The sequence below is a fragment of the Carlito syrichta genome, unplaced genomic scaffold (assembly GCF_000164805.1).
Source record: "Carlito syrichta isolate Samal-C Ts95f unplaced genomic scaffold, Tarsius_syrichta-2.0.1 Scaffold302779, whole genome shotgun sequence".
Taxonomy (NCBI): Eukaryota; Metazoa; Chordata; class Mammalia; order Primates; family Tarsiidae; genus Carlito; species Carlito syrichta.
In genome coordinates this window covers 484,983-497,133 of record NW_007246875.1, presented here as the reverse complement: position 1 = coordinate 497,133, position 12,151 = coordinate 484,983, and the positions used below count along the sequence as shown (strand labels likewise).

Below are 12,151 nucleotides of genomic sequence, written 5' to 3'. Positions count from 1 at the left end.
CACTGCACTCCAGCCTGGGCAACAGAGTGAGATTCTGACTCAAAAAAAAAAAAAAAAAAATTTCAAAACAGAGGAACACTAAGCCAAGCAAGAGGCCATTCTGAGCATGGCCTGTCTGTGTCCAGGAGGCTGGCCATGGTCCTGGGCTTCCCTGACGGCAATCAGACTCCCCAAGGCTGTGTCTGGGGAGAGACGAGGGAAACCCACCACTGGCAACTGCTCTGGGCTTTCTGGAGAGGGAATTTCTGCTTTGCACAGAACCTTGAACTGCAGGGGAACAGCTCTGTACTGGCCAGTATCTTTGCTTATTCCTTTTCAGATCTCTTAGAGAAATCTCGTGTTATCTCACAGCAAGCAGCCGAGAGAGGCTACCACATTTTCTACCAGATTCTCTCAAACAAGAAGCCTGAACTTGTTGGTAAAGATCTCTTTGTCTACCAGCCTGCCCCTGAACTCACTTTTGCTTTCTTTTCAATGATGAAAGAATGTCCATGTGCAAAGGGTCTCGTGTTACCCCTTGGGTTCTGTGGTACCCCCTTTGGTTTAAGTGATGTGAATGGCTTGCAGGGAACTTTCTCAAAATTGGACTTGTAGAGTTCCTCCTCACAATAGCAATCTGAGGCTTAACACCACTGTTAGCCCTTTCACAGATGAGGTTTTGGTCTGCCCACGATTCATGGCTGAAACAGTTTCATTAGCCAACCCAGTGCTTGCATGTGGACTAACAACAGGGTCTCCTTTGGGTGGACACAGCCTACGCTGGGTACACAGCTCAGAGAGCAGAATGCATGAATCCATTCAACTGAATGCCTTTGTGCAGGTACCAACCTACCCAACTGTCCATGGCAGGCCTGGACATAAGATGGGAGGAGGGCCGAAAACTCAGTCTTACACACACACACATATCTCCTAACCCAGCCAGAGATGAGGGCATTGAGTCCCATGCCCCGCCCACAGGTAGGCTGTATTTATGTTGGACAAAGCATACTTTCTAGTTAATGGATGGCATTTTGAAATTGGAAAACTTCACATAAAAATCCAATTTCCTGGTTTCTCTTAGAGTAGCGAAAGATCTAGTACCTCTGAGTCTGCCATCTCATGTGGCACTTATCAGGGCAGCTGAGTGGGGGGTGGCCCGTCTGGCTGGAGCTCAAACTCTCCTATTTACCACACTCCCCACCAAGCCCTTTCGCCTCTCTAACACTGGAGCAGAGCGGTCACCAGTATTCATCTTCCTTCTTATGCTTTAGTTTTTCTCCCTACTAGAGATGAAATGAAAGGAAAACATTTCTTTTTTTCTTTATAAAAAATTTATTTAAATAGTGACAGGGTCTCAATGTATGCCCAGGCTGGTCTCAAACTCCTGGGCTCAAGGGATCCCTCCGCCTCAGCCTCCCAAAGCGCTGAGATTGCAGGCATGAGCCACTGCGCCCAACTGAAAGGAAAACATTTCTCATACCCACGTCTCTTCCAAAAGTAAAAATACAAAGATAGACCAAGAGGGGCCACATCTGAAGAAAAACAGAAGTGAGCATATTTCTTTATAAAAGCCACAACGTTCCATGTGTATTATATGCAAGTGATTGTATTGCCTGCTGTAGTCATTGTGTTGCCTTCTGCATTTGGCCCACTCTTTATAGGATAGAATTGGGAGAAAGATAAGAATTCATTTGTTCCCAAAATATCTACTGGGAGCCTACTAGGTGCCAAGTAGTGAGAGAAGTGACAGAGGACACAGTGAGTTTCTATGTCCCTCTCGCCACTCTAAAGCTCCTCGAGTGATATTGTTCGAGTCTCTCTGTGACTCTGGGTGATCCCAGAGGGCAGGAACCGTGTCTTATTTGGCTGTGTAACCCCTATCATCATGCCTAGCATGTGGGAGGCATTTAGGGACATTGCTTAGAAATGAAAGAATAATGATAATAATAATATAAAATAAATTTTTAAAAATCAATAAAATAAAATAAAAAAGAAATGAAAGAGAAAACCACGTGTCTCCAAGCTGTTAACCTACTTTGCTGCTCTTGGCAGAGAGTTTGCTGCTGGTCCCTAACCCTAAGGAATACCACTGGGTGAGCCAAGGCGTCACCATGGTGGACAACATGGATGATGGGGAGGAGCTGCAGATCACGGACGTGAGTGGGTAGACATGGACAGCCGGGACAGAAGCTTTGGGCCCTGCGTGTACGGACACAGGAACTGGGGTGGGGATAGCTCTCACTCAGAGCTATCAGACAGAAGCCCAGATTCTTCCCGGGAGATTTCTGGGGTTGCAACAAGCCCATTGTAGCACGCAGAGTTTCTCTTTGCAGAGTTGAGCTAGGATGTCATAGGAATTGAAGGGGTCGTCAGTCCCACAAAACTTTCCCGCCTCCCTAGCCCAGCTAGAAGGAACTCTCTCACCTTGTCAGTCCCCACTGCACCTTCTGTCCCCTTCTGTTATGACATCGAGCACTTGTAACTTCTGGTATAATTAATCATGTACCAGGTCCTCTCTCCTCTTTGATGACCATATCGATTCCTGATTTATCTTTGCCTTCCCCTCCTCTCCTAGTAAATAGCTTGAAGCCTTAACAATAATAACAAGAGTAATAATAATAATACCTCCCTTTATTGAGCACTGACTACGTGCTAAGCACTGGACTTTACAGATGATTCTGATCTATCCTTACCATCACCTATTATCCCCATTTTGCAGATGGCTACACAGAGGTCACAGAGGTTAAATCAATAAAATGACCATATTACAGAGCACCTGGTCTGGGTTCCTTGGAGGAAAATGGATTCCTCCCTATTCAGGGTGGTTGGTCTGACTCCAGCGCCCACAACCTGCCACTGTGGTCTTTTGCCACCACCACCCCCCCCCATGGCAATCCCATGGCCTTCGCTATATGCAATGAGAAGCCAGGAGTCACTTGGCTTTCTCCTCCCTGTTGCTTTGCAGGATGCCTTTGACGTGCTGGGCTTCAGCGCCGAGGAGAAGCTCGGGGTTTATAAGCTGACGGGAGGCATCATGCACTTTGGGAACATGAAGTTCAAGCAGAAGCCCAGAGAGGAGCAGGCTGAAGTGGACACCACTGAGGGTGGGTGTTGGGCTGGGGCTGTTTGGAGGAAAGGTGGCCAGTGGTGGGAGTCCCTTGTTCTCCAGGGTTCTGTGATTATTTCAGAGACATAGCAGGTGTCCTCAGGTCCTACGGTGGCTCCTTGGAAGTTCAGATACAGATTTTCTCAGAGAGGCACTATGGAGAGTCAACACCTGATTTTCGTTTCTACACCTTGCTTTGCCACTTGACCTTGAGCAAGTGCAGAAACCATCTCAGATCTTTGTCTTCTCATCGGCAAAATGGAATCTCCTCCGCCATTCTCTGCGTCCCGTCCTGAACCACAACAGGCAGTGCTGGGTCTCCCTGGGACACGGCACCATCTTCCTTGCACTCACCTGCTTTTTCCATCCCTATACAGTGGCTGACAAAGTCGCCCACCTCATGGGTCTCAATTCCGGTGAACTCCAGAAGGGCATCACCAGGCCGCGGGTCAAAGTGGGCAATGAGTTTGTGCAAAAAGGCCAGAACATGGAGCAATGCCAGAACTCCATCGGGGCCCTGGGCAAGGCCGTCTATGACAAGATGTTCAAGTGGCTGGTGGTGAGGATTAACAAGACCTTAGACACCAAGATGCAGAGGCAGTTCTTCATCGGGGTGCTGGACATTGCTGGCTTCGAGATCTTTGAGGTGTGCCTGGCCTCATGTTGGGTTTCTGCTTGGGGGTGACCGTCTTCTTTTTAATAAGTTACTTTTCAACATGGTTCTCTTGTTTCTCATCCTGGCCCTGGGGCAGGCCAATCTCAATTTGTCACTGGATCTCTGACTTTTGGATTCCAGAACTTCCATCTTAATTTCTGTGGTGTTAAGCCATAAAGAATGGTGTGCACTTATGGATCAAATGGGTGGTGTGCCAAAGGTAGCCTGTACCGACTCACAAGAGCTGATTGTTAAATTCGCAGGAATTTCAGAAATTTTGTGAGCCAGCTAACATCATGTTGATAACCTGAAATTAACCGTGGCGTGAATATTTACACCATGGAAATTGGCAAACACTACAAATCAGGGGGTTCGTTTTGTTTAATTTTTCTGAAGACAGGGCTGATTTATCAGCACACCACTGGTGTCCCTCCACTTCTTTAAAAAAAGAAAAAAGGAAAGAAAGAAACAAATGCTTGTAAATCTCTCAAACGTCTTCACCCTACAGATAGGATGAGAAAAACTAGAGAGAGAGAGAGAGAGAGAGAGAGAGAGAGAAGTTCCCCACAGGTATGCAGTGGGGTCAGATCCATGATGCACTTCAAGCATGGATTATTTCCATCCCTGGAAAGAAAAAGGCTCTTGCCACAGTTATGTCCTCTTGCCACACTGGACTGGAGTCTGGCTGCCTGGGTTTCGGGTCCCAGCATCATACTGTGTGACCCCAGGCACGTGTTCAAACTTCCCTGTGTCTCTGCAGGGGAGGGTAACGGACAACCCTTCTCACAGGGTTCCTGAAGGGTCCGTGTTGGGCATTTAGGGCCGTGCCTGGTACCAGTGGGCCCTTGGCAAATTTCCCCATGCTCATGGCCACCCCACTCTATCCTGAAAGAGGCCCCTATGCACCTATGCTGACATTCCTCTTCCTGTCCTCCCGCCACCACAGTTCAACAGCTTTGAGCAACTGTGCATCAACTTTACCAACGAGAAGCTGCAGCAGTTCTTCAACCACCACATGTTCGTGCTGGAGCAGGAGGAGTACAAGAGAGAAGGCATTGAGTGGGTCTTCATTGACTTTGGCCTCGACCTGCAGGCCTGCATCGACCTCCTGGAAAAGGTGACCTGCTTCTCAAAGGAGGGGTTTGGAGAGAGGCTGGGCCCCTGACAGGAACATATGCCTCGGGAGGAGATGTCACAGGGGCATACAGGGAGGTGACCCCTGGCTTCGGGGCAGGCGGTGACACCGCTGATGACCTTCATTGGTCCGCCCTCTGGCTCCCCCTCTACAAAATGGGTACAGCAGTGACTGAAATGACTGCTGGTCGTTGGGCTGTTGTATGCCATAACTCCTTGGACCTTCACGACCTGCCTTATTTCACAGATGGGAGCATGGAGGCAGAGAAAAGGGAAATCGCTTGTCCAAGGCCCCGCAACCTATAAGCAGCAGTCAGGCTCTCACCCAGTCTATATAATAGTTTCAGCTGTAAACACATCCCATAGAATGGTCTAGTTCAAGAATATATACTGTTTGATTCAGTGCAGAAAAAGGAAAAAGGACATGAACAGGGAAGATGACAATATTTGAATGAAGTCTGTTCCTTGTCTCGATGGTAATTGTCTGGTTTTCATGATTGTACATCAGTGGTTCTATTAACATTGGAGAAGCTGGGTGAAGGGCATATGGGAAAGCTTTGTACTATATTTGCAGCATTTTCATCATCCTGAAATTCTTTCAGTGTGCAAAGTTAAAGCATAAAAGAAAGAAATTACATATCTTATCTCCAAGGCTCATTCTTGGGCCAGTCATAGAGAATCGTCATCAATGCTGCCAAACATCTTAGATGTAGGTCCAACCTGAGCCTCCTAAGAAGGCAGAAGCTCCAAAAACAGGCTATGGGTACAATCCTCCTGTGCCCCAGGACCTATGGATACCTACCTGTCCAACTGACCCAGAGCCCAACATGTCCTCATTCTTGAGTTTCAGGGTTAAGCATTGCCCTCTCCTGGAAGTCCTCTTTTAAAGTCCTTTGACGACCCTCCATGCACAGAGGGTACATTGTGTCACCAACAGCACTTCTGAACTCCCCATTTTTTATGTGTGAGAAGAGGCCTAGAACAGCATGAGGTTCCTGTGTAGCCAGGAAGGTTAGGGGAGAGAAACAGATACAAGAATTAAAAGCAAAGAGCACAGGTGACATTGACATCCCCGGTTTTCAGAAGGCCAAGCTTTGCCCAGGGCCACTGTTTAGGTGGGCTTAGCATTTGGGGAGCTATCTGGCCCCTTCAGGCCTCAGCCTTCCCTTCATCTTTGGACTCAATGGATTCTAGTTTCTTTCAAGTCTAAATGGCTGTGATGTTTGATGACAAGGTGACAGAGCACCAGGCTCTATTCCCAGATGTCGTTGCCCAGAGTTCTGCTTTCTGGCTGGCCACACGGGTGTCTGTGCATCTCCACACTGACCCCAGGCCCAGTGCTAGTGTGACCTCTTGCGGGTTCTGCTGCTTCTCTCACGCCATCCTGTCCTCTTCCCTCCTAGCCCATGGGCATCTTCTCCATCTTGGAGGAACAGTGTGTCTTCCCCAAAGCCACAGATGCTACCTTCAAGGCAGCCCTGTATGACAACCACTTGGGCAAGTCCAGCAACTTCCTTAAGCCCAAGGGGGGCAAGGGCAAAGGCCCTGAGGCCCACTTCGAGCTCGTCCACTATGCAGGCACCGTAAGTACCAGCACCACTCTGTGGCCACCTGCTGGCTGCTGTCACACACGCCATTGTAGGTCCATGCCGACAAGCCCTTCCAGTGGCTTTCTGCTTCCACGAGCACAGCTGGGAAATAACAGGGTGATACGCCAACTGAAATGAGCTCCAGCCCGTATCTCCTCATCACTTCTCCATTTGAGAATTTCAAAGTAAACCAACCAAGGATGCCCGTTAGGGAACAGCTGGTGATTCGTGCCATCAGACCTGCCAGGACCACGCCATTGTCTATGGCCCTCGGTTTGACGGCTGAATTTCAATCTTGGCCAGAAATAACGACATGTGCAAAAAAGAAAAAAAAAAATTCATGAACCCGTTAATTACTCCCAACTCGGCCCTCTGACAGCTCGTGGCCACCAAACCAACAAGGTGACATCTATGGAGTGGCCTTTTCACTCATGACAAACTTTGTCCTTGGGAAAGTGGGAAGTTAAGTGCAGCCAGGACTTGGGTTCTATTTGCATAATTAATAAAGGGAGGTAACGATCATCCTGCCAGCTTAGGATAATGCGTTTGGTTTACTGGGGATTTCAATATTGCTGTAAGTGCCAACGCTCCTGTTACCAACATAGGTTGGTGGGCCTCTGTGGGTTTAACTGCAGCAAAACAGGAGCCTTAGGACAGGGCTGTCAGAAAGGCCATGATTACACTGGGCATCAGGGCCAAGACTTTATGGTGTCATCAACCATAACCATGCCAATTGCTCACAGAATAAATTGGGCTGATACTTGGAGCAAACAGCAGACTTGGATCCAAATTGCAGCTCTCTAACCTCTCTTCTCATGCTGAACTGAGAAAAGCTCCATATTTATAGCAACGAAATTTTCAAAGTCAAATGGGACCTATGCACCTCCAAGACAGCCCTAAAATAAGGTGCAGAGACGACAAATGTCTATGTACCAGAGGTTTTGGCTTCTCGCCTACTTTCTTGTTCTCTGTGCTCAGTGGAAGGATCTGAAAGACTCCTTTCTCCTCACCCATCTAGCTGGGGCCACATGGCAAGCTAGGCAGCAGAAATTAGTGGATGTCCAATTACCTGGATATACGGAGCCCCTTGTTCTGGATAGAAGGAGCCTCATTTCCACCAGTCAATGACCCTACAGTGTCACAGGAGGACATGCATGCTCCCTGGCAAGGAGAGACCAGAAGCCCTTATAGAGAGTTCTTCATGTCGCTTGGGAGTCTACGGCCATGGCCAATCACTGATAGCAAGTCCACATACGCAGAAGAAGACCAAGGGCCAGGGAGGCTCAGTGTTGACTAGCAGCCAGGAGAGAGTCGCCAAGGAGTCCTGATCGATGAGTGAAGCTCAGAGATGGGGTGTCCTAGACAGGCAAGTGGAAAATGCTCAAGAAAGATGAGGCAGCCTCCAACTCAGATTGAGGTTCAGGAACATCCTGAGACACCACACAAGGCATTAGGACAAGAACTGAAGCCCCAGGAGATAGGGTTGAAAGGTGCTCCTGGAACCGGGTTCAGTGGCTCAGCCTGTAATCCCGAGACTTGCGAGGCTGAGGTGAGTGGATTGTCTGAGCCTGCGGGTTCGAGACCCGCCTGGGCAACTTGGCGAGACCTCATCTCTACAATAAACCAAAAAAATTAGCCGGGTGTGGTAGCGTGCGCCTGTAGTTCCAGCTACTTGGAAGGCTGAGGCGAGAGGATCGCCGGAGCCCAGCAAGTGGAGGCTGCGGTGACTGGGAGCGGCCACTGCACTCCAGTCTGGGGGACAGAGTGAGACTCCAACTCAAAAAAAAAAAAAAAAGAAAGGTGGTCCTGAGAGCTCAGGACAGGGTAGAGGTGGAAAATGAGTGTATAGCTGTGAGACCTGAAAGGGGGAGGCTGGGCGTCAAACGTACCCCTGGCATGTGCCCCCTTCCAGGTGGGTTATAACATCACGGGCTGGCTGGAGAAGAACAAAGACCCCCCTGAATGAAACAGTGGTGGGCTTGTTCCAGAAATCGAGCCTGGGGATCTTGGCCCTTCTCTTCAAAGAAGAGGAGGCTCCAGGTAGGGCTGACTGCTCGCTGTGTCCGGTGTCTCTGTGCTGATATACTTTAGTCTATATATACTTTAGCCAAAATGGAAAGAAGAAAACAAAACTCTTATTTAACTCTTGTGGGATGAGGAAATGAATGAATGTGTGAGTGACAAGTGGCTTGAGCAAGGCCATGGATGATACTGTGATTGAGGGATGTCGAGACAACCCGGGAACCTCCATTGACTGCATTGATCCCTGGGCCCCATGTCACCTCTAGGCAGAGGTGGAAGAGTTGACACCCAAGTGTCCTATGCTTATTTTCTGCTTCCCCCTCCTGTCTGAGGCAAATGCCAGCCCCAGTCCTGCCTCCTGTCCGGTAGAAGTCATGTGGCTCATAGGGGAATGCCCTGGTGGGCTTCCCTGTAGGGTGGGGGCTCAGCAGGCAGGAACTGCAATCTCCTGGGGCTCAGCAATGTTTCACCACCAACATGCACACTCTCCAGTGGTCTGTGGGCTCTCCTTACTCCCAAGGCAATAGGAGCAGTTTGTCACCTTGCACCAGAGATCACAAAGGGCTGCACACTCTCCAGGGAGCACAGCAGCCCTTTTGACACTTACTAGGGAGTCAGCCTATCTGTCCAGCCTCTGGTGGATTTCATTTTCCTCGTGTGACTGTCCTAAGATAAGCCCTTTTAAGCCCAGAGAGCGCAGATGCTTTGGTAAAGAACACTTAGTGGGGTTGCCTACCTGCATGCTGGGTACTGATGTGAAATGTACTTATCCCTTCCTCAGCTGGAACCAAAAAGCAGAAGAGAGGATCCTCCTTCATGACAGTTTCCAATTTCTACAGGGTGAGTGGGGGCTGCCCCAGAGGCCACTTGGGTCCAGTGCCCTTAACCCTACCTTTCTGACTGTTGCTTCATGACCAAGGGTAGGATGATTTCATTTCTGTCTATGATCATGTTTTTAATTCAAGGAGCCTATTTCCTTCTGAATAGGCCACAGCATCACAGCACCATCGGGGAAAAAAAAGACCCTTAGGGAAGGTTCAGTCCACCTGCATCAGTTTTGGACTGAAACTCAGAGAATGAAGGGACTCGTGCAATGTGACCAATTGAGGTAGCGATACCAAAGGTCCTGTGTCCTAGAGTTGGCTGACAGATCTTCTTGGCTGGTTACAACTTCCATGAAGTTTGGACCCTCCTGGAAACACCTTCCAAAGTGCAGCCAATGGGCAGATGTCACACAAAGAAAGATTTCTATACTTCCCAAGGATCAGACTGTACCAAGGCAGTATAGGCCACCTCAACTGGAGGTATCCAAGCAGAGGAGGAGACACCATTCATCAAGGAGGTTAAAAGTGGGCAAAGCCGGGCTCAGTGGCTCAGCCTGTCATCCCAGCACTTTGGGAGACAGAGGAGAGTGAATTGCCTGAGCCCGCGGGTTCGAGACCCGCCTGGGCAACTTAGTGAGACCTCGCCTCTACAATAAATCAAAAATTAGCCAGGTGTGGCAGCGTGCACCTGTAGTTCTGGCTACTTGGAAGACCTAGGTGGAAGGGTCGCCCGAGTCCAGCAGGTCGAAGCTGCAGAGTGAGACTCCAACTCAAAAAAAAAAAAAAAATGGGCAGAGATTTGTCCACAAAGACCTTATGGTTCCTGCTAGTACCCATATTCTACAATGAACCAGCTCTGAATCTGGAGGGGCCTTGTTTCTTATAAGCCATGTCCCCTTGAGCAAATCACTGGACTTCGTGAGCAGTGCTCCCCAAGAGAACTTTCTGTAGTGATGAAATGTTCTTTTCTGTGCTGTCCAGTATGGTAACCACTAACCGCATGTGGCTCGTGTGGCCAAGCACTGAATTTTATTTAGTTTAAATGGATTCAACTCTAAATAAATGCCTCTCCTGGGTGTGGGGATCCCTCAACGTCAATGCTAAGTTTCACTCACTCTTGCTTTTTCCTCCACCCCCAGGAGCAGCTGAACAAGCTGATGACCACCCTACATAGCACTGCCCCCCATTTTGTCCGCTGTATTGTCCCCAATGAATTTAAGCAATCAGGTACATTGTGGGGTCCTGTCTCCCTGTTTGAAGGAAGTCCTGAGGATCTGCAAGTTACTGTTCATTCCAAATTAAGTCCACCCCTCATCACCAGAGATGACAGTGACAAAACACAGCTCTGAGAGAATCCCCAACAATGGGTTGTCCAAAAATCACGTTCTAGCTGCTTTATAAAGAATGTTGCCACTAGGCGTGGTGATTCACACCTGTAATCCCAGCACTTTGGGAGGCCGAGGCGAGAGGATTGCTTGAGCCCAGAAGTTTGAGACCACCCAGGACAACATAGTGATAACTCCTCTCTACAAAAAATAAAAAAATTAGCCAGGCATAGTGGCATGTGCTTGTGGTCCCAGCTGCTTGCAATGTAGAGGTGGAAGTCTCACCTGAGCCTGGGAGGTCGAGGCTGACATGAGCCGTGATCACTGTGATCATGCTGCTGCACTCTAGCCTGAGAGACAGAGTGAGAGTCCAACTCAAAAAAAAAAACCAAAAAAAAAACGATGCCCACCCAGGCCACGTGCAGTGGCTCATACCCTTAATCCTAGCACTTTGGGTGGCCAAGGCAGGAGGATTGTCTGAGGCCAGGAGTTTGAGACTGGCCTGGGCAACATAGCAAGACCTCATCTCTACCCAATTAAATAAATAATGCCCACCAGCCAGAAATCACACTCAGAAGAGCCTTTGGACCTTGGTCAAATGGTGGGGGACCTGTGACCACATAAGCAGTGACAGAAGACTAGGGTTGATGGCATGGATGCTCAATTCGGCCTCTGTGAGTGTCCAGGGCTGGCCTATCCCACCCAGGGAAGGGACTCTTCATCCTGTGCCCTCCTTCTTGGCAGGGGTGGTGGATGCCCACCTGATCATGCACCAGCTGGCTTGCAATGGTGTCCTGGAAGGCATCCGTATTTGCAGGAAGGGTTTTCCAAACAGGCTGCAGTACCCGGAGTTCAAACAGAGGTGAGTGGTATCTCCCTGAGTGCTGTGCTCAGTCTCCCCTGGGTTGCCCAGCTGATAAGTCGCATCCCACTGCAGCAGACATGATGGTGCCCCATCAGCCTTCACTGTCACTGCCTTAGTACACACTGGCCCAACTTTCAACTGCCAGCGCCTGCCTTTCTTTGACTGCTGGATCCTGCTTTCCCCCTCCTTGGCAGACTGGAAGTCCCAAGAATTAATGCCTCTCAGGAGGAGCGTTCAATCAGTGACTGAAGAGAGTTGGTGAATAAATACCTTAATTCCCTAGCCCTTCTGGTGGGTTAACTCTGAGATATTTTCTACACTTGCTGTCAGATAGCAGTGTGCTGATAAATGTTTAACAAGGGTTTCCAAGATTAAAAAAAAGAAGTCCTGGTTGGGCTCAGTGGCTCAGTCTGTAAACCCAGCACTAGGCGAGTAGATTGCCTGAGCCTGCAGGTTTGAGACCACCCCTGGTAACTTTGTGAGACTTCGTCTCTACATTAAATTTAAAAATTAGCCAAGTGTGGAAGCGTGTGCCTGTAGTTTTGGCTACTTGGAAACTGAGGCGGAAGGATCGCCGGAGCCCAGCAGGTCAACACTGGGGTGGCCGTGAGTGTGCCACTGCACTCTAGCCTGGGTGACAGAGTGAGACTCC

The 12,151-nt window shown here is 49.1% G+C and overlaps 1 protein-coding gene across 1 annotated transcript in view; it reads left to right on the top strand.

Moving 5' to 3' along the window:
• Nucleotides 1–12,151, top strand: part of LOC103259476 (myosin-16-like) — a 65,125-nt gene that overhangs the window by 9,677 nt on the left and 43,297 nt on the right. The window contains 11 exon segments of the mRNA XM_008057142.1: nucleotides 320–418; nucleotides 2,032–2,135; nucleotides 2,945–3,083; nucleotides 3,463–3,731; nucleotides 4,687–4,857; nucleotides 6,278–6,457; nucleotides 8,376–8,417; nucleotides 8,419–8,503; nucleotides 9,267–9,325; nucleotides 10,449–10,536; nucleotides 11,379–11,496. Of these exon segments, the coding sequence (XP_008055333.1) occupies nucleotides 320–418; nucleotides 2,032–2,135; nucleotides 2,945–3,083; nucleotides 3,463–3,731; nucleotides 4,687–4,857; nucleotides 6,278–6,457; nucleotides 8,376–8,417; nucleotides 8,419–8,503; nucleotides 9,267–9,325; nucleotides 10,449–10,536; nucleotides 11,379–11,496 (1,354 nt within the window).